Consider the following 24082-nt stretch of genomic DNA (forward strand, 5'->3'; position numbering starts at 1 on the left):
GTGTAGACAGATAACAATAAGACTGTCTGTGTGCTCTTAATGCTCTATGTGTAGACAGATAACAATAAGACTGTCTGTGTGCTGCTAATGCTCTGTGTGTAGACAGATAACAATAAGACTGTCTGTGTGCTCTTAATGCTCTGTGTGTAGACAGATAACAATAAGACTGTCTGTGTGTTCTTAATGCTCTGTGTGTAGACAGATAACAATAAGACTGTCTGTGTGCTGCTAATGCTCTGTGTGTAGACAGATAACAATAAGACTGTCTGTGTGTTCTTAATGCTCTGTGTGTAGACAGATAACAATAAGACTGTCTGTATGCTGCTAATGCTCTACAATAAGACTGTCTGTGTGCTCTTAATGCTCTGTGTGTAGACAGATAACAATAAGACTGTCTGTGTGCTGCTAATGCTCTGTGTGTAGACAGATAACAATAAGACTGTCTGTGTGTTCTTAATGCTCTGTGTGTAGACAGATAACAATAAGACTGTCTGTGTGCTGCTAATGCTCTGTGTGTAGACAGATAACAATAAGACTGTCTGTGTGCTCTTAATGCTCTGTGTGTAGACAGATAACAATAAGACTGTCTGTGTGCTGCTAATGCTCTGTGTGTAGACAGATAACAATAAGACTGTCTGTGTGCTCTTAATGCTCTGTGTGTAGACGGACAACAGTAGGACTGTGTGCTCTTAATGCTCTTTGTGTAGACTGACAACAGTAGGACTGTGTGCTCTTAATGCTCTGTGTGTAGACTGATAACAATAAGACTGTCTGTGTGCTGCTAATGCTCTGTGTGTAGACTGATAACAATAAGACTGTCTGTGTGCTGCTAATGCTCTGTGTGTAGACAGATAACAATAAGACTGTCTGTGTGCTCTTAATGCTCTGTGTGTAGACAGATAACAATAAGACTGTCTGTGTGCTGCTAATGCTCTGTGTGTAGACAGATAACAGTAGGACTGTGTGCTCTTAATGCTCTGTGTGTAGACAGATAACAGTAGGACTGTGTGCTGCTAATGCTCTGTGTAGACAGACAACAGTAGGACTGTGTGCTCTTAATGCTCTGTGTGTAGACAGATAACAGTAGGACTGTGTGCTCTTAATGCTCTGTGTGTAGACTGACAACAGTAGGCTGACTCGCTCTGACCAGCCTCGCCCTCAACATAACATGTATTTTTCAACCGCCAGCAGTGGGGGTGATCTCCTACCGAGTCTTCCGCATCAGTCACAATACAAAAGTCTCGGTAGGAGATGTCTATGTAAGGCATAGCGATTATTATCATTTCAACAAATATTCACTGTGTATTGAAATGTTCCTATTTATCATGACAAAGCAAAAAATAAATACAAAATAAATATAAATATCGATTCAAGGCAATTTAAAACTACACTCTTTGCATTGATCTGAAGGACTTTGTCCCACTGCATGACTCCGCCCCTGTGGTTGGCCAGTCAGGGACCAATCAGAAGGCTGACAAAGGGTGAATTAAAATAAGCATCTGTCATGCCATCATGTAGTTAACCGTTCATTGCTTTTAAATGTTGGAAAGATATTTTATACGGATCTGTTGCACTGCACTGTGTAATGTACTCTAAATCAGCACGGTTGGGATTGGCTGCCTTTTCGTGATGGCTGGAATAAATCCACATTCAAAGACATATTTAGTATTTAATGATAATTAATATATATTATTATTCATCAACAGGAGGGTTAGGGTTAGGGTTAGGGTCAGATCATTAATATATATTATTAATATTAATATATTAATATATATTATTATTCATCAACAGGAGGCGGCCATCTTGTCCTCTCTGGTCCAACATGGCGTCCGCTGTGGGGTCACAGGTCACCTGGCCATGGAGGTGGACGGCTTGACCTTTCACCCCACACACTCTGACATCATCACCAGGCTGCTAGAGGTCACCACCTCTTGACCTTTGACCCCACACACTCTGACATCATCACCAGGTCATGACCTTTCACCCCACACACTCTGACATCATCACCAGGTCATGACCTTTCACCCCACACACTCTGACATCATCACCAGGTCATGACCTTTCACCCCACACACTCTGACATCATCACCAGGTCATGACCTTTCACCCCACACACTCTGACATCATCACCAGGTCATGTGATGCATTTTATTCTAAACTGACAATCTTAGCCAATCAGGATGGAGTATGAGTCAGTGATGAGGAGTGATTGTTGTTTATTATCTCTAATAATTATTTATAATAAAACTCATTATGCTAATCGATCATCATGTGATGCCAAAGGTTCTTTGTATTATTTGACTTAAATCTTATAAGAGTATCTTCTCTTATAAGGCAATAAATAAATAAATAATACTCTACATTACTGTATCCTGTCATAAGTTAATATGACGGAGAGGCTTATTGTGTTCTAATATATATATATATATATATATATATATATATATATATATATATATATATATATCCCACAGCCTTAATTAGAATCGCCCCAAAACATAGTGTGTATGCTGGTTTGTCCGTTTGTCCATCTGTCCATCTGTCCATCTGTGTGTGTGTGTGTGTGTGTGTGTGTGTGTGTGTGTGTGTGTGTGTGTGTGTGTGTGTGTGTGTGTGTGTGTGTGTGTGTGTGTGTGTGTGTGTGTGTGTGTGTGTGAGTTCGTGTGAGTGTGTATGTGTGTATTATATAGTAGTATTGTATGTTTATACGTATATTTTTATAGTGAAATGTATTTGACTATGATACCCCAGGGGTGGGGCCCGACAAGCCTTGTGCTTCTCCCTAACCCCTTTCGGACACTTGGACAATGGACACAAAAAAGGGGGGTGGAAAAGAGAAAACTCAAAATGAAAAGAATTGCGCTGTTCTATTTGAATGCACTCTTGTTGTTTACTGTTTCTATGTCCGAAATAAAACTAAACTGAACTGAACTGAACTCCACGTTCAGCAGTTGTTCAATTGTCTAAAAAACATAATACAAAAATCAATAACGCATGTACCTTGCCCAACATCAACTTTATCACCTTCAGATGTGTCTCTACTTCTCATAATCCCCAAATGTTTAAAATATTTTCCCAAATTTTGGCCTGTAGGCGGCTGTCCTGTGATGCGATTTACATCACAAATGGGCGTCACCAAGCAGCGCACTCCCAGTCCGGGGGCACTTCCAGAGAGAGCAACATCACAGTCTGTCTGCTTCACACCAAGGGGGACTAACAGGCACACACACAAAGGGGCCAGGCCCCCGCAGGGGGCTGTAGGCTAGTATATATATATATATATATATATAGGGCTGTCACGGCGTTGTGAAAATAGGCGATCTACAAGCTCACAACGCGTTGCGTCGCGAAAATAGCCGATCTACAAGCTCACAACGCGTCGCGTTGCGTTGTGAAAATAGGCGATCTACAAGCTCACAACGCGTTGCGTTGCGTTGCGTTGTGAAAACAGCCGATCTACAAGCTCACAACGCGTCGCGGTGGGTTGTGAAAATAGCCGATCTACAAGCTCACAACGTGTCGCGCTGCGTTGTGAAAAAAACTGCAAAAATAGCCGACAGCTGAAAATAGCGACAGTAGCCTATAATGTTTATCACGACCACCGGACCACGATCCAACATCTATTGTTAGTCTCAGTCTGTGTGTAATCATCATCATCATCCTCTCCACAGCAGAGCAGCAGTGTAATCATCATCATCATCCTCTCCACAGCAGAGCAGCAGTGTAATCATCATCATCATCCTCTCCACAGCAGAGCAGCAGTGCTAAGCTAAGCTGCAGTAAAGGCACTGACTCCAGTCCTCTGTGTTGAAACGAAAGTGAACGCCTTTTTCTGTATCGTATCAAAAGGAATATATAGTCCCGGGATGTGTATGGTACATGTGTCTGTTCCGACCGTCTGGAAAAAACAAACTGTTTAAGCATTTTTAGTTAGCCAGCCAGCCTGCCTGACAGTGCGTGCCGCGCTGCTGTTGTGTTGACTGACTGTGACTGAGCATTGAGCGTTCACGGTTCCCTGTGGCAACAAGGGGGAGGCGCATTCAAGAATGCAAGTGTTGACGTGAGGTTTAACTTGTTTAAGAATGGTTTTATTGTCAAAACTCACTACTTTTTAATTAAATTAGATAATTGACGATAATCGCGAATATGAAAAATATTCGCAAATATGAAAAATAATCGCGAATAGACGATTCGTGACTGCCCTATATATATACATGTATACTCTGAGAGTGTACAAGGGCAAAGGTTGCACTGCCTTCAGAATGTCATCATCTCTGAAATGTAATGCACTGTGACACACACACACACACACACACACACACACACACACACACACACACACACACACACACACGCATGCATGCACGCGCACTTTCTATCACAGTGCATTAAGGTCAACTCCTTTTGACACAAATGCAGTGGGCGTGCGTGCGTGCTTGCGTGTGTGCGTGCGTGCGTGCGTGCGTGCGTGCGTGTGTGTGTGTGTGTATGTATGTGTACACCAGGGTTTCCGTTATTAAGCAGTTTTCTTTAACCTAAGATTCTATTTTTCCGTCCAAAGAATAAATGATTCGTCTTTAGAATAATAAACATAATAAGCATCATAATGTAATGAATATAATAAATATTATATAAATATAATAAACATAATAAACATCATAATGTAATGAATATAATAAACAGGTTCCAGGGATGAATTTATGTCTGCCTCACAGAACCAATTTCACTTCATAAAAACCAAGCAAAGTGTTTGTTTTACACAGAAATAGAGCTTTATAAAAAATATTCTTTGTCACATTAATCTCTGTACAAAACTATAACACATTAACATATGAATAAAACTATAACACATTAACATATGAATAAAACTATAACACATTAACATATTATAATCCTGTCCATAATCCACTTATAATACCTGTGTGTGTGTGTGTGTGTGTGTGTGTGTGTGTGTGTGTGTGTGTGTGTGTGTGTGTGTGTGTGTGTGTGTGTGTGTGTGTGTGTGTGTGTGTGTGTGTGTGTGTGTGTGTGTGCCGTAACGATGCATGCACATATTTACATGTAAACAACAACAACAACAGACTGATAATGTCTCTCATCATCACAATACAGCTCTATAACCTAACATACAGTATACAGTATGTCTGCTGATTATCTTTAATGTATACATTAACATATCTGTCTGCTGATTATCTTTAATGTATACATTAACATATCTGTCTGCTGATTATCTTTAATGTATACATTAGCATATCTGTCTGCTGATTAGCTTTAATGTATACATTAACATATCTGTCTTCTGATTATCTTTAATGTATACATTAGCATAATGTCTGCTGATTATCTTTAATATATACATTAACATATCTGTCTGCTGATTATCTTTAATGTATACATTAACATATCTGTCTTCTGATTATCTTTAATGTATACATTAGCATAATGTCTGCTGATTATCTTTAATATATACATTAACATATCTGTCTTCTGATTATCTTTAATGTATACATTAACATAATGTCTGCTGATTATCTTTAATATATACATTAACATATATGTCTGCTGATTATCTTTAATATACATTAACATATCTGTCTTCTGATTATCTTTAATGTATACATTAACATATCTGTCTGCTGATTATATTTAATATATACATTATCATATCTGTCTTCTGATTATCTTTAATGTATACATTAACATAATGTCTGCTGATTATATTTAATATATACATTAACATATCTGTCTTCTGATTATCTTTAAAGGACCTACACCATGAATTTTCACTTTTTCTATTTTAAAACCTTTTTTTGGGGTCCCACTGGCACCTTCTATCCTCATTCTATCAAGTCTTATTTCTGTACATTGTGTCTTTCTCTGGTTTTGGGAAGACAGAGATGAAAAGCTTTCCACGGGTTGTCAGAACAGTGCTGTTCTGAGAGTTGACGCATGTGACGTCACACGCGTTTCCCGTTTTTTTTTTCAGAGTCAAATTTTTTTTTTTTTTTTCAAAATTTTTTTTTTTCAAAACTTTCTTTTTTCAAAAAAAATTTTTTTCCAATTTTTTTTTTTCAAAAACTGTCAAAAAGTCAAAAAAATCAAATTTTTTTTTTCAAAACTTTTTTTTCAAAACTTTTTCAAATTTTTTTTTCAAAAAACTTTTTTTTCAAAAAACTTTTTTTTCAAAAAACTTTTTTTTTCAAAAAACTTTTTTTCAAAAAACTTTTTTTTTTGAAAAAACTTTTTTTTTTGAAAAAACTTTTTTTCAAAACACTTCAAAAAAACTTTTTTTTTTTTCAAAAACTTTTTTTTTTTTCAAAAAACTTTTTTTTTTTTCAAAAAACTTATTTTTTTTCTGGAAAAACCCCACTAGATGCGCCCCTGAGCAAACAGAGGCCGTTTTGGTATTGCAGCTGGAGAGCCTCATTATAGTAGAGCTAGAACAAACAAAAAGTGTTTGTTGAGGGTTAAAACCTGTCTAATGCCTCATTCACACTACAGATATATAGTTGAACGTTTTGCTTGGTAATTCAATGTAATCTCAATGGAAACCAGCTTTAAAGGCTGGATTCCAAGGACAGCCGACATGCCCAGCCTTTAAAGCTGGTTTCCATTGAGATTACATTGAATTACCAAGCAAAACGTTCAACTATATATCTGTAGTGTGAATGAGGCATAAGACTCAATTTTGAGCATATATTTATACAAAAAATATAGTTTTAAAAGCATGGTGTAGGCCCTTTAATGTATACATTAGCATAATGTCTGCTGATTATCCTTAATGTATACATTGACATATCTGTCTTCTGATTATCTTTAATGTATACATTAACATAATGTCTGCTGATTATCTTTAATATATACATTAACATAATGTCTTCTGATTATCTTTAATGTATACATTAACATAATGTCTGCTGATTATCTTTAATATATACATTAACATAATGTCTGCTGATTATCTTTAACCGTTTTAGTGCCAGTCCCTAGAGGGCACCAAAGAATGCCAAGCTTTCTCCCATCGGCGAGCGCATTAGCATCCGGGGACTCATGTTGCAGTGACGCGCGTGCTCACGTTCGTGCACGTCATGGAAAGGTCCCGGATGAAAATGGCTACAGAATAGCTATTAGCATTTTGACATTTAAAAGATCATTTTTAGGCAATTTCGCCGTAAATAAACCTCGCGCCACATCCCTAAAAACACAATCCAGAGATATGGGCCTCCAAAGATGTGGTTTTTCATTGGATTTGGCGGCGATTCGCGGCAACGTTCGCGGCTAACGGCCGGCCGGGGGGCTCCCGGATTTCGATCACTGGCTTGAAAATTTAGGCCCAGGCTTCAGAAGGCCTCGGATCATTTTATTCATTTCATTAAAAAAGCCGAACATGTTCGGGATAGGCACACTGGACGTCGTTCCGGAAGCGGCGCTGAACATTCAGTGAACATTGGGGGGCTCAAAAATGTATTTTAAACCATTTTTAATGGAATATATCGTCGGACCATGTAAAATGGCTAGCTGGCTAGTGTAGGACGAGCCAGGACCACCCACGACTCTACAAGCAGCTCAGGGTAAGTCAATTAATAAAAAAAAAAATTGTATTGGATTGAAATAAAGCCGAACATGTTCGGGATAGGCACAGAATGAGTTAATATATACATTAACTCAATTACTGCCGGGCGCCGCAAGGTGCCGCTAGAGTGCCAGCTGTGATAGTGAATGTGATAGTGAATGTCAGTGCCGTAGACATTCACTATCACATCCGGGTCCCCAGCCTGAGCTGGCTTGGCTTTACACTGGAATGAGTGCTATGCTAGCGAGCCGGAGGAAGTTAGCTTTCAGTTAGCAATCGGCTATGTAATTTTTTAGAAGACCGATCTAAAGTTATTCAGCCGCCAAAAAAACTTTTCTGCTGGCCTCGGTACAAAATCCGGAGAAAATCCGCTGTAAAGATGTGTTTTTCTATTGGAGTGGGCGGCGTGGCGCGGCCTTTTTTTCCCATTACGGGCCATGTAAACAGAATCGCGGCCTTGTGCTTGGATGGTAAATTCGACCAGGGCTTCGTTGAGGCCTCCGATTATTTAATTCATTTTACTAAAGGAACCGGAAAATTTCGGTTCTAGCAATCCTTAATACGTCTTGCTGAAACAGCGTTTTTTTGGGGGGGCTCTAAACTTTTTTCTAAACCATTTTCAATGGAATAAATCATCGGGACAAGTAGAATGGCTCGTTGTGAAGCGGTGGAGGAGCCAGGACCACCCACGTCGCTACTAGCAGCTCAGGGTAAGCGAAATAGATTAAAAAATTAGTATGGGAATGGAAAAAAGAACCGAAATTATTCGGTTCGGGCACTAAATGAGTTAACATAATGTCTGCTGATTATCTTTAATGTATACATTAACATAATGTCTGCTGATTATCTTTAATGTATACATTAACATAATGTCTGCTGATTATCTTTAATATATACATTAACATATCTGTCTTCTGATTATCTTTAATATATACATTAGCATATATTTCTGCTGATTATCTTTAATGTATACATTAACATATATGTCTTCTGATTATCTTTAATGTATACATTAACATATATGTCTTCTGATTATCTTTAATGTATACATTAACATACAGTATATGTCTTCTGATTATCCTTAATGTATACATTAACATATCTGTCTTCTGATTATCTTTAATGTATACATTAACATACAGTATATGTCTTCTGATTATCCTTAATGTATACATTAACATATCTGTCTTCTGATTATCTTTAATGTATACATTAACATACAGTATATGTCTTCTGATTATCCTTAATGTATACATTATCATAATGTCTGCTACAGTGAAATGTAATATTCAGATCATCATCAACTCGTCATTTCATCCTGTTGGTCTTTAAGAAACGCCTTCAGAAGGAAAACTGTGGTGTCTGTATTCTCTGTAACAGCTTGGTGTCTGTAACCGTGTCTGTAACCGTGTCTGTAAGTTAACCGTGTATGTAACCGTGTATGTAACCGTCTGTAACCGTGTATGTAACCGTGTCTGTAACCGTGTCTGTAACCGTGTATGTAACCGTGTCTGTAACCGTCTGTACATTTCAGTTTTGTTCATTTGAAATAAACAATTAACAAGAGCATCCATACTGTAACAATAAGATAACACTGGACTGTAACATACTGTAACATACTGTAACATACTGTAACATACTGTACTCTAAAGATTATTATAACTGCATTCTGGGACATGAAGAATGAACAGCAGGATTATATACTTATTATATTATATTATATTATATTATATTATATTATATTATATTATACAAAGTGAAATTATCCGTCGCAGTCATTCACATTTCTCATGTAATGAAGTAAACATTTTGATTCCCTAGAAGTGTCTGTCAGTCAGCAGTTGTGCAGATACCAGCGTCCATGATGGGTTTCCTCAGAAGAGAGAAGTTCAGTCATCCCAGAGTAGAACCGCTGCTCCTTCACTTGGAAAGGACTCAGCTTAGGTGGTCGGGGCATCTCGTACGGATGCCTTCCTACTAGGAAGGTCCTCGATGCACGTCCCACTGGGAGGAGACCCCGTGGCAGACCAAAGACCAGATGGATTGGGAACATGGATAGATGGATGGATCAAATTCATGGGTTGCATTTGTAGCCCTAAACGGCCATGTGGAGGACCAACACAGGTGTTTCAATGTGTCTGATTGGCATGGAGCTAATGTTCATCGCCAAACAGAACACCTGTGTTGGTCCTCAACATATAGTCGGTGTAGGACTACAAATGCAACCCATGAATTAAACCAATCACTTTAAGTCTCTGAGGTGCTGCACCCACAGATGTAAAAAGCAGTTCATTGGTGCTCCTGGTAAAACAGGACTGGCGGAAGTGTGGAAGGCACTCTGCTGCCCCCTGCAGTGGGAAAGAGGCAGTCCCACATCTGATTGGCCTACCGAGCGTCCCATTCTGTGACACACAAGGAAGTGTTCTTCAGAATTCCGGAAGCTTTGCCAGTCCTCTTTTACCAACACCCCAGAGCCGAGGAGGCGTCGACCTTTATATGTCTATGAGGTGCATTTCTTCATTATGAGGTGCACCTGCCAAGGTGTATTTCTTCATTATGAGGTTTATTCATTATGAGGTGCACCTGCCATTATGAGGTGCACCTGCCAAGGTGTATTTCTTCATTATGAGGTGCACCTGCCAGGGTGCATTTCTTCATTATGAGGTTTATTCATTATGAGGTGCACCTGCCATTATGAGGTGCACCTGCCAAGGTGCATTTCTTCATTATGAGGTGCACCTGCCAAGGTGCATTTCTTCATTATGAGGTTTATTCATTATGAGGTGCACCTGCCAAGCTGCATTTCTTCATGAGAAGTCGTATCTTCTGTAGACGGCTGGTCTTTCCACCTGGATCGCTGTTCAACCATCGTCATCCAACATTCGTCCTTCAGGGCTTCAGGGTTGCTGGGAGTGATTAAACCTCCGTTGTCTGGTTTGTGTGCGTTGGCGTGGGTGCGCGTGGTGAGGTGCATGCTGGGTCGTTTGGCGGTGTGCGTCAGCAGCGTGACCGAGGGCGGGGCCACGTGGGAGGAGTCTGTGGCCGGGCGGGTGGGGCTGGCGTTACCGCGGCGACGGCAGCAGCACAGTATATTAATGAGGGGGCGGAGCATCAGGCGGTACAAGCCCCGCCTTGCGCTCTCACTGACGAAACAGTAGAGAGCCGGGTCAGCCAAGCAGTTCACACTGGTTAGCAGTAGAGACAGGTGGTAGTAGTTGAATATACCTGGAAATATATAAAATATATAGTTAAATATATAGTTAAATATATATAGTTAAATACAGTTCACACTGGTTAGCAGTAGAGACAGGTGGTAGTAGTTGAATATACCTGGAAATATATAAAATATATAGTTAAATATATAGTTAAATATATATAGTTAAATACAGTTCACACTGGTTAGCAGTAGGGACAGGTGGTAGTAGTTGAATATACCTGGAAATATATAAAATATATAGTTAAATATATAGTTAAATATATATAGTTAAATACAGTTCACACTGGTTAGCAGTAGAGACAGGTGGTAGTAGTTGAATATACCTGGAAATATATAAAATATATAGTTAAATATATAGTTAAATATATATAGTTAAATATATATAGTTAAATACAGTTCACACTGGTCAGCAGTAGAGACAGGTGGTAGTAGTTGAATATACCTGGAAATATATAGTTAAATATGTAGTTAAATATCCTACAGTTCAATACAAACAGTTTGTAGGGACAGGGAAGTACAGTTCAATACAAACAGTTTGTAGGGACAGGGAAGTACAGTTCAATACAAACAGTTTGTAGAGACATGAAGTACAGTTCAATACAAACAGTTTGTAGGGACAGGGAAGTACTGTTCAATACAAACAGTTTGTAGAGACATGAAGTACTGTTCAATACAAACAGTTTGTAGGGACAGGGAAGTACTGTTCAATACAAGCTCTGCTTACAGGATGCAAACGGAGCCCTCATCATAAAGTGTACCTGCGATGAAGTTGCAGTCTCTCTCCAGCAGGGTGCGCACCAGCAGGAAGATGTGATAGGGAGAGAAACACACCAGGAAGATGAGGATGGTGCTGCTGACCAGATGTCTGATCCTGGTCTTCTGCTCTGGTTGGGTCCCTGCACTGGATCCCACGGCCCGAAGGACCTGAAGGTAGCTGCCCTACACGCACACACACGCACGCACGCACACGCACAGACATCTGTCATATCAAAACTTGACTATTGTAACTCTCTCCTCACTGGCCTCCCAGCATGTGCACTTAAGCCTCTCCAACTGATCCCTCGCTAAAAAAAACAGGACAACGATACACTCGTCCTAGACTCTTCTCCCTCCTGGCCCCCAAACTGTGGAATAAACTCCCTGTTGCACTTAGAACTACAGACTCACTCCCTAGCTTCCATTAGAACTGAAGAGGTGAGTCTTCAGACCACAGGGAAGCTAGGGAGTGAGTCTGTAGTTCAAATGGAAGCTAGGGAGTGAGTCTGTAGTTCTAATGTGCAACAGGGAGTTTATTCCACAGTTTGGGTGCTAGGAGGGAGAATTGTCTCGGACAAGTGGATTTTTGTCCAAGAGGCAGAAATAAAATGACACAATGTTTGCTACACAATACAAAAAGACAAACAACACAATAGAAAACAACCTATCAACAGGATAGCCAATAGAAAACAACCTACCAACAGGATAGCCAATGGGAAGAGGAAGCCCACCACAAAACGGTAGTAGTTGATTGGATACTCCCAGTCCTGCATGGGATAGTGCTCGAAGCACACTGATTGGTTGTGCTGCGTCCTATCGCGGCTCAACACCTTATGTCTGAAGAAGACCACACCCACCGCCACCTCCTTCAGCCAGATGATGGCGCTAGTGATCCAGGCAGCACGCATCGACCTCAGTGACGTGAACCTGGAAGAGAGAAAGAAATTACACTGTTTGAATGTTGTAAATATACACTGTTTGAATGTTGTAAATATACACTGTTTGAATGTTGTAAATATACACTGTTTGAATGTTGTAAATATACACCGTTTGAATGTTCCCCATTCAAGTCAATGAGGGACATTAATAATGGCCATTATCTCTGGGCCTACCTCAATGGGTGGGCCATAATGATGGGTGGGCCTACCTCAGTGGGTTAGGGTTAGGGTTAGGGTACCTCAGTGGGTGGACCACAGCCAGGTATCGGTCCAAGCTGATGTAATAATATCATAATGATGTCATAATGATACCTCAGGGGGTGGACCACAACCAGGTATCGGTCCAGGCTGATGTAATAATATCATAATGATGTCATAATGATACCTCAGGGGGTGCACCACAGCCAGGTATCGGTCCAGTGTGATGTCATAATATCATAATGATACCTCAGGGGGTGGACCATCATAATGATGTCATAATGATGTCATACCTCAGAGGGTGGACCATCATAATTATGTCATAATGATGTCATACCTCAGAGGGTGGACCATCATAATGATGTCATAATGATGTCATACCTCAGAGGGTGGACCACAGCCAGGTATCGGTCCAGGCTGATGCAACACAAGAAGCCGATGCTGATGTAAATATTCTCATAGAGCAGGAAACCACACAGCTGACACACCCACTCTCTGTTGGTCCAATCATCATCCTGTTTACACATAAACAATACATTATATGCACATACACACCCACTCTCTGTTGGTCCAATCATCATCCTGTTTACACACACACACACATAAACAATACATTATATGTAGGGATGCGAAGATATACCGGTACGGATCGTAATCGCGATACAAACGTGCACGACACGAGTGAATCGGTTCATTCAGGGTGGATCGGTACAATTGACGGCTGGAATCGTGATGTATCGTATCGTGAGTGTCTGGATCGGTACATTCCACGGTTGGATCGGTTTTTGCATAATAGTATTTCATTCTATCCTGTGTTTCCGAGGCGCATTGAATGCCCCATCAGCCCTCCCCCCAAAAAGCACTTGTAGCGACTCTACAGCAGCAGCACTGAGCTGCTCAGCGGAGCGCCGTGAACACCCGACCCGACCGAATGCAGATACAGACAGACAGCACTCGCGAGCCCACTGGTTAAACATGCAAGACACGTTTAGCTTTATAACATCCCTGTCCAATGTTCGCTGATGTGATCCGTTGTTGTGTCACTGGACTGGAGCACGCTGTGTGATATTATGATCCACATTCCACACCCGTTTGTTCTTCTTGTCGAGTCTGCGACGGAATTGATTTAAACAAAGCAGAAGCTTCCATGCTTTAAATACACACACGTATGAACTACAACAACGATACTGGGCGAGCAGCTAGCGATTAAAACAAAGTATTTGACACTGTTTCACAATTACTTCTGCTGCTGCTGCTGGGAAAGAGAGGAGGATGAAGCCTGATTTATACTTGGCAGCTCGACGGTGTCGCGCACGCACCTAAATAGCAGACCTACAAGCTCACAACGCGACGCGTTGTGACTCAAATATCTACGTTTTAAAACATTTTGGCTAGAAATGGCAAAATCCTAGATTATATTCATACAATATAATAATAATACAGGTCAAGGATCCTTAACTGAGAAGAGAGAGATCAAGCAGGGACCCCCACTCTAGGCTATTTTAGACTACTGTAGGCTATTATATAAAACTGTTGCAGATTAAAACTTGTCAGAGACTTGGTTGACAGCACTATATCATCAGTGACATTAATACATTACTATGTTGTGTATTTTGGCTAGAAATGGCAAAATCCTAGATTATATTCATACAATATAATAATAATACAGGTCAAGGATCCTTAACTGAGAAGAGAGAGATCAAGCAGGGACCCCCACTCTAGGCTATTTTAGACTACTGTAGGCTATTATATAAAACTGTTGCAGATTAAAACTTGTCAGAGACTTGTTTGACAGCACTATATCATCAGTGACATTAACACATTACTATGTTGTGTTTATTTGTTCACACATTATCTTTTCTATTAATATGATGGCTTTATGTTATTCATTATAATCCATGAATTGTTATCTCTTAAACCCTCAATAAGTGTTAATGTATTGGCTAATGTTCCCCTATAGGGTTGCTACTTGCTAGGGTTCAATTGGTTACTGTAAAAACTAACTATTAATATTTGGCCGCCTCACATAACTCTGAGGACCCTAGGGGTCCCTCCCTGACCACCTGTTGAGGATGTATTGATATATAATAATGATATAATGATATAGTATTAATCAAACAATTCTACCAGCCAGCAAGGAGTGTTCTCCCAGATTTCAATAAGTTGGATTGTTAGACAGAGCCTAGTAGCCTACTACAGTGAAACAATAAATTGTTTGGAAATTAAATGTAATGCATTTTTAGTAATTTTTTTGGGGGGAAATTTACATGGGCTTTAATATAAATCCTTTGCATTGTGTTGAATCGCACCGAATCGTGAATCGTATCGCATCGTAAGGACCAGGGGTGTATCGCAAAGTATCGTGAATCATATCGCATCGTAAGGACCAGGGGTGTATCGCAAAGTATCGTGAATCGTATCGCATCGTAAGGACCAGGGGTGTATCGCAAAGTATCGTGAATCATATCGCATCGCATCGGGGTCAGGGGTGAATCGTGATGTATCTTATCGGCAAGATTTCAATGTATCGCAATTATATCGTATCGCTGGTAGTGTATCGTGATGCGTATCGTATCGCCTCAGTGGTCGAGATTCGCATCCCTAATTATATGCACATACACACCCACTCTCTGTTGGTCCAATCATCATCCTGTTTACACACACATAAACAATACATTATATGCACATACACACCCACTCTCTGTTGGTCCAATCATCATCCTGTTTACACACACATAAACAATACATTATATGCACATACACACCCACTCTCTGTTGGTCCAATCATCATCCTGTTTACACACACATAAACAATACATTATATGCACATACACACCCACTCCCTGTTGGTCCAATCATCATCCTACACACACACATAAACAATACATTATATGCACATACACACCCACTCTCTGTTGGTCCAATCATCATCCTACACACACACACATAAACAATACATTATATGCACATACACACCCACTCTCTGTTGGTTGTGTGTGTGGTTATATGTTTAAAACAGTTACAGTGGTTGTGTCTGTGGTTAGAGTGGTATAGAGCTATAGTTGTTACCTGTATGAAGTACTGTAACCAGAGTGGTATAGAGAATGGGTTATTACCTGTAGGAAGTACTGTAACCAGAGTGGTATAGAGAATGGGTTGTTACCTGTAGGAAGTATTGTAACCAGAGTGGTATAGAGAATGGGTTATTACCTGTAGGAAGTACTGTAACCAGAGTGGTATAGAGCTATAGTTGTTACCTGTAGGAAGTATTGTAACCAGAGTGGTATAGAGAATGGGTTATTACCTGTAGGAAGTACTGTAACCAGAGTGGTATAGAGAATGGGTTGTTACCTGTAGGAAGTACTGTAACCAGAGTGGTATAGAGAATGGGCTGTTACCTGTAGGAATTATTGTAACCAGAGTGGTATAGAGAATGGGTTATTACCTGTAGGAAGTACTGTAACCAGAGTGGTAGGGAGCCCAGGTACAGAAGGTCAGACACTGTGAGGTTCAGTAAATAAACTCCCAGTTCGTTGTGTTGTTTCAACTGCAGAACTGCATGGTACAGGCTGTACAGGTTGGAGGGAACGCCCACCTAGAACAATACACAACATACTGTACATACTGTACATACTAAATACAATAATACATGATAAATACATACATTACATACTGTACATACTGTACATAATAAATACAATAATAGAACTGCATGGTACAGGCTGTACAGGTTGGAGGGAACGCCCACCTAGAACAATACACAACATACTGTACATACTAATACATGATGAATATATACTGTACATACTACATACTGTACATACTAATACATGATGAATACATACTGTACATACTGTACATACTGTACATACTGTACATACTAATACATGATAAATACATACTGTAAATACTAATACAATAATACATGATAAATACATACTGTAAATACTGTACATACTAATACATGATGAATACATACTGTACATACTGTACATACTGTACATACTAATACATGATGAATACATACTGTACATACTGTACATACCGTACATACTAATACATACTAAATACAATAATACATGATAAATACATACTGTAAATACTAATACAATAATACATGATAAATACATACTGTAAATACTAATACAATAATACATGATAAATACATACTGTAAATACTGTACATACTAATACATGATGAATACATACTGTACATACTGTACATACTAATACATGATGAATACATACTGTACATACTGTACATACTGTACATACTGTACAAACATACTAATACATACTAAATACAATAATACATGATAAATACATACTGTAAATACTAATACAATAATACATGATAAATACATACTGTAAATACTAATACAATAATACATGATAAATACATACTGTACATACTGTACATACTGTACATACTAAATACAATAACAGAAGTGCATGGTGCAGGGAGTAGAGTTTGGAGGGAACTCCCACCTATAGGACAATACATAAATACGTGCATCAAATTTCAATGCAAAAAATGTAACGTCAACATTTCATTTCATTCCATCTAGAACTTTGTTCCACTGTCTATACAAATGATTTTAGCAAAGTTTGGGGAAAATTCATTAATAGTTAGAGGTGCAACGCAGCATGTCAAATTTAGGGAAAAGTGACATTTCGGCTACTTTTAGAGCTTTCATTTCTTGATAACATGACATGGCAATTTCTCCAAAATACAACAAATAGTTTGTGAGAAGGTGTTTCTGACAAGAGAAAAGGTGTTAAATCAAGAAGAAACATTTACATTTTCATTGAAAGTCACTGAAAAATGATTGAAAATATTGAAATATTGTCCTAGTTAAGTGACATTTCGGCTGCTTTTAGAACTCTCATTTCTTGATAACATGACATGTCAATTTCCAAAAAATACAACAAATAGTTTGTGAGGAGGTGTTTCTGCCAAGATACAAGGTGTTTAATCAAGAAGAAACATTTACATTTTCATTGAAAGTCACTGAAAATGTTTGAAAATATTGAAATATTGTCCTAGTCATTCACTGTGTTCAGCTTGCGCTTGTAGGAGCGATGATTGGGATGTTCACGGCGGTCATGCTCAACTGATTGCAGCACATACTGAAGGTGTTGCTCACTTGGCTGCTGCCACAAAGTCTTATGTGAGTTTGACCCTCGCTCGGCACAGTCATTCACAACATTGATGGCACGCACATTCACCACACCTGCCTGGAATGATGCACTGGTACCCCAATCCTCTACATTGAGAGGAAGAAATGCTGTATCGATTTGCAACTGGTGCATACCGAAACCAGCAGTCTGGGTTGGCAAGGTCGGCTAACCTGGTGGCCGGTGAGAGGACTGGAAACTTTGGCTTACAGAAACCAGTGCCAAAGTGCTACTGTGGGGCTCGCATGGGGATGTTAACTGGTTTGTGCTCCAAGATGGCATCCGCAAGTGCATTCTGCTGATCAGCTGGTGCTGAGGAGTGCCAGGGGCAGCATCTAGTGTGCCCCATCCACAAAGGGGAAAAACAAGGCGTGCGTAGAGATGATCGCCTGGCTGACATGCAAACTACTGCAGGGCTGGTGCTGTGCCGACCAGGTTGTCAATATGTTATTCGACACTACTTCATCAAACACAGGCAATCTCACAGCAGCCTGCATTGCCATCCAGCTCTCACTTGGTAGACCACTGCTCTTGTCCGGGTGCTGGCATCATATTGGTGAGGTGCTACTCAGCCACATCTTCACTGGACTCACTCTCACCAGAGGTTGTTTAGGTGTCTAAAGTACAACTGGAGCTTGCTGCTGCACAACTACAGTGGCCCATTGTTCCTGGGCAAGTTAAGTGCTGAAATCACCATGTGTGCTGCAGCAGTGATATACTACAGACAAGGTGAGTGCGACTACCATGACTTTGTGCAGCTGTGTCTTCTCTGGGTGCAGATGATGTAGACTCCAGTAAACTTCTGACGATCTGGACTGTGCATAAGGCGCGCTGGATGGGCAAGCTCCTCTACACTCTCTAGCTGGCTTTGATGGAACAGCACATCTTGCATCCCCAGGGCACCATCACCACACGGCAGCAGGTGCCGAAGATTCTGGCATTTGCCAACTTCATTACGCACATCTACACAACATGGTGGCTGACCTGTAACAGCAGTATGCCGCACGGAATTACCTCAAACAACTGAGTACGTCTGTTGACGAGGGCATTGCAACATCAGCCATGAAAGCACTGGATGCACCACTAGATGCTGCCCCTGGCACTCCTCAGTACCAAGATGCCAGCTGATCAGCAGCATGCACTTGCGGATGCCATCTTGGAGCACAAAACAGATAACCTCCCAATGCGAGCCCCACAGTAGCACTTTGGCACTGGTTTCTGTAAGCCAAAGTTTCCAGTCCTCTCACCGGCCACCAGGTTAGCCGACCTTGCCAACCCAGACTGCTGGTTTGGTATGCACCAGTTGCAAATCGATACAGCATTTCTTCCTCTCAATGTAAAGGATTGGGGTACCAGTGCATCATTCCAGGCAGGTTTGGTGAATGTGCGTGCCATCAATGTTGTGAATGACTGTGCCGAGCGAGGGGTCAAACTCACATCAGACTTTGTGGCAGCAGCCAAGTGAGCACCTTCAGAATGTGCTGCAATCAGTTGAGCATGACCGCCGTGAACAGCCCAATATTCGCTCCTATAAGTGCAAGCTGAACACAGTGAATGACTAGGACAATATTTAAATATTTTTCAGTGACTTTCAATGAAAATGTAAATGTTTCTTCTTGATTAAACACCTTTTCTCTTGGCAGAAACACCTCCTCACAAACTATTTGTTGTATTTTTGAGAAATTGCCATGTCATGTTATCAAAAAATGAGAGTTCTAAAAGCAGCCGAAATGTCACTTAACTAAGACAATATTTCAATATTTTCAATCATTTTTCAGTGACTTTCAATGAAAATGTAAATGTTTCTTCTTGATTAAACACCTTTTCTCTTGTCAAAAACACCTTCTCACAAACTATTTGTTGTATTTTTGAGAAATTGCCATGTCATGTTATCAAGAAATGAAAGCTCTAAAAGCAGCCGAAATGTCACTTTTTCCAAAATTTGACATGCTGCGTTGCACCTCTAACTATTAATGAATTTCCCCCAAACTTAAAATCATTTGTATAGACAGTGGAACAAAGTTCTAGATGGAATGAGATGAATTTTTTTTGCATTGAAATTTGATGCACCCGTCGCACGCACGCACGCACGCACGCACGCACACACGCGCACACGCACGCGCACACACTCACTCACCAGCAGCACCAGGACGTAGACAGGAGAGAAGACGTAGAGATGAATCTGATGACTGATGGTGCAGTTTATCACATCCTCCTCAGACATGTTGTGTGACATCACACACACACACACACACACACACACACACACACACACACACACACACACACACACACACACACACACACACACACACACACACTCACTATCACACACACACGCCCATGTTGGTTAATGATCCTGTGCTGTGATTGGCTGATAGTTCGGCATCTCCTCTCTGATTGGCTCTGAAACAGGAAGCAGATATTTGATTAGTGCGGTTGCAATAGACCAGGGGTGTCCAAAGTGCGGCCCGCGGGCCAAATGCGGACCGGGGAAAAATGTTGTACAAAATGTCTTCAACATTTTAAGGCCAGGGACCCCTTAGTTGGGAGAGAGATGAAGCAGGGACCCCTTAGTTGGGAGAGAGATTAAGCAGGGACCCCTTAGTTGGGAGAGAGATGAAGCAGGGACCCCTTAGTTGGGAGAGAGATGAAGCAGGGACCCCTTAGTTGGGAGAGAGATGCAGGGACCCCTTAGAGAGAGAGATGAAGCAGGGACCCCTTAGAGAGAGAGATGAAGCAGGGACCCCTTAGTTGGGAGAGAGATGAAGCAGGGACCCCTTAGTTGGGAGAGAGATGAAGCAGGGACCCCCACAACCTGTTCATAGATTCACCTTTCAGGTAAGTATCCTAGGGTTTAAATGGTTAATATAGAAAAGGAGCAAAACGTTTCTATCACACAAAGATTTGGAGGACCCCCTGTAGTAACTGTGAGGACCCCCTAGGGGTCCCGGACCCCCTGTAGTAACTGTGAGGACCCCCTAGGGGTCCCGGACCCCCTGTTGAAGAGCCCTGCTCTGCAGTGTTGGAGCAGTGATTGATAGCAGGGTGTGACCACAGTGACCCCCGGAGGAACACAGATGTCATTACAGCCTCATGTTTATAAATTAGATTCCATATAGATTACATGCATTAATCATTGATGAAGTGTTAGCACTACTACACACACTACACACTTTATTATCATTGGAAACACATTCTATTCATGTCTACACTACACCAGAGAACACACACACACACGCACACGCAAACACACGCACGCACGCACATGCACGCGCGCACACGCACGCACGCACACACACACACACACACACACACACAGCAGTGGTGAAACATTGATCACATCCAGCCTGGCTGTGATTTAATCAACCTGCTACATTAGATCTATAAGACCTATAGGTAGGTGTTATATTAATTATAGCACAGACACCACATTCTCTGAAAACAGCAGATCTACATGCGTTGTGAGCTTGTAGATCTGCTGTTTTCAGCGTTGTGCTCTTATTTTCCAGGCCTTGCTGTTATGACTTTAAACCGTCACCAAACCTAACCCTAAACCTAAACCTAAACCTAAACCTAAACCTAACCTAACCCTAACCAACCCATAACCAATACAGTAATAATAATAATTCATGTTAATTAATGAGGAATAATAAATAGTACAAGCCTATATTCTATGGCTAGATGTGAGGGTTGAGCTTGTAGATCAGATATTCTATGGCTAGATGTGAGGGTTAGGCTTGTAGATCAGATATTCTATGGCTAGATGTGAGGGTTGAGCTTGTAGATCAGATATTCTATGGCTAGATGTGAGGGTTAGGCTTGTAGATCAGATATTCTATGGCTAGATGTGAGGGTTAGGCTTGTAGATCAGATATTCCCACTGATGTATAAATACGGTTCTGTGTCTGATGGAAGAACAAAGAGAGAGTGAAGAGAGAAAAACTACTCTCATACTATTTTATCCACACAGAATAAAAGACCCTTCTAGAGGTTATTATTTTATCCAGACAGAATAAAAGACCCTTCTAGAGGTTATTATTTTATCCAGACAGAATAAAAGACCCTTCTAGAGGTTATTATTTTATCCAGACAGAATAAAAGACCCTTCTAGAGGTTATTATTTTATCCAGACAGAATAAAAGACCCTTCTAGAGGTTATTATTTTATCCAGACAGAATAAAAGACCCTTCTAGAGGTTATTATTTTATCCAGACAGAATAAAAGACCCTTCTAGAGGTTATTATTTTATCCAGACAGAATAAAAGACCCTTCTAGAGGTTATTATTTTATCCAGACAGAATAAAAGACCCTTCTAGAGGTTATTATTTTATCCAGACAGAATAAAAGACCCTTCTAGAGGTTATTATTTTATCCAGAGCCTTTAGGCAGAATAACATAGAGGGTGGAAAGGATGCTGTTGGAATAACAATAATGCAATATGAAAACCATAGAAAGAGAGGAGCCTTGAACGCTGGAAATGATTTGTTTTCCTCCTATGGTTTCTCACACACGTACAGTTTAACTCTATAAATGGGACTTGTTACAGACATGCTGTTTCCCTCCTTCCATCCCAGGCTGAAACATAAAAACATAAAAACATAAAAACATACATAAATGTTTAGGGATGAGTGGTTGCTTCAGAGAGCAAGAGCATAAACAATGCTTTTACCTCCCAAAGCCACACGCACGCACGCACGCACGCACGCACGCACGCACGCACACACACACACACACAGCACCAACTCTATCATTCTGCCATTACTATTCTTTCATGTTAGAACATCCCACTGTCCCACACAACTTTCACAACACACAAACACAGTGGTAAGAATGTGTAATAATGTGTGTGTCTTTACATGTGATCAATATACAGTATGTATCTCTCTATATGTGATCAATATACAGTATTTATCTCTCTATATGTGATCGATATACAGTATTTATATCTCTCTATATGTTATGCCTGTCCATGCAGTCTCAGTAGCCTACAGTATACTTCATGTGATCTCAGTAGCCTATAGTAATACAGTATACTTCATGTTTACCTCACTATAATGTCTCTCCAGACAGTCTATAGTAATACAGTATACTTCATGTGATCTATATGATTACTATAACATAGTCTCCTATACAGGATACTTCATGTGATCTATATGATTACTATAACATAGTCTCCTATACAGGATACTTCATGTGATCTATATGATTACTATAACATAGTCTCCTATACAGGATACTTCATGTGATCTATATGATTACTATAACATAGTCTCCTATACAGGATACTTCATGTGATCTGTATGATTACTATAACATAGTCTCCTATACAGGATACTTCATGTGATGTGTGACCTGTCTGTATTCTCTCTCTACATGTGATCTACAGGCACGTGCACACATAGACATCAAAGGGGGCTTGAGCCCCTGACCTTTTGTCCGTCTGTAAAAAGTGTCCTCTCCAGACCATGAATGCAGTTTTTACTATGGTGAAATAAATGCAAACGCTCTCTTTCCATGTCATACCTGAAGAAGGCAGCATTCAAGAGAATTGCCTTGTCCAAACTCTCCTGAACTTGAATGCAGCATCTTATGTTGAAAGAATTGCCCTCTCTGTGTAGAAATCCATGCCGTTACGCCACACCTCCAGTATTCACTTGATTATGTTTAGTTCAGTGTGGTATCACACACCGAAAATAGCCGACCTCCAAGCTCACAACGCACTATAGCGTGACGCGTTGTGAGCTTGGAGGTCTGCTATTTTCGATATTTTCACCCCAGAGCCCCTGGTGACCTTTATGTTTACTTCACTTCACTGTCATGTGATCTACACTGTATGGGTTTACTGTCATGTGATCTACACTGTATGGGTTTACTGTCATGTGATCTACACTGTATGGGTTTACTGTCATGTGATCTACACTGTATGGGTTTACTGTCATGTGATCTACACTGTATGGGTTTACTGTCATGTGATCTACACTGTATGGGTTTACTGTCATGTGATCTACACTGTATGGGTTTACTGTCATGTGATCTACACTGTATGGGTTTAACTTGTTGCTAATTCTAGACCAGGGGTTTTACTGAATAAGATGCTTGGTTATAAGGTGCTTGGTCCAGCTAAGTGTTCTTATAAGGTGCATGGTCCAGCTAAGTGTTCTTATAAGGTGCTTGGTCCAGCTAAGTGTTCTTATAAGGTGCATGGTCCAGCTAAGTGTT

The 24082-nt window shown here is 40.4% G+C and overlaps 2 protein-coding genes across 2 annotated transcripts in view; one reads left to right on the top strand and one right to left on the bottom strand.

Moving 5' to 3' along the window:
* dglucy (D-glutamate cyclase) overlaps positions 1 to 2195 on the top strand; it is a 33332-nt gene extending 31137 nt beyond the window's left edge. The window contains exon 15 of the mRNA XM_080750616.1: positions 1792 to 2195. Within this exon, the coding sequence (XP_080606742.1) occupies positions 1792 to 1935 (144 nt within the window). The 3' untranslated portion in view covers positions 1936 to 2195. The remainder of the gene's footprint in view (positions 1 to 1791) is intronic.
* An 8154-nt stretch (positions 2196 to 10349) lies between these two features.
* Positions 10350 to 20084, bottom strand: gpr68 (G protein-coupled receptor 68; the record flags this gene model as incomplete). Its single annotated transcript, XM_080750267.1, has 6 exons — positions 10350 to 10798; positions 11549 to 11729; positions 12245 to 12473; positions 13064 to 13197; positions 16128 to 16277; positions 19998 to 20084. The coding sequence occupies 6 exons, from the start codon at positions 20082 to 20084 to the stop codon at positions 10350 to 10352; spliced, it is 1230 nt and encodes a 409-aa protein (XP_080606393.1).
* Between the last annotated feature and the right edge of the window lie 3998 nt (positions 20085 to 24082).

This window comes from Nannobrachium achirus, assembly GCF_963921795.1.
Source record: "Nannobrachium achirus genome assembly, chromosome: 20".
Classification (NCBI taxonomy): domain Eukaryota; kingdom Metazoa; phylum Chordata; class Actinopteri; order Myctophiformes; family Myctophidae; genus Nannobrachium; species Nannobrachium achirus.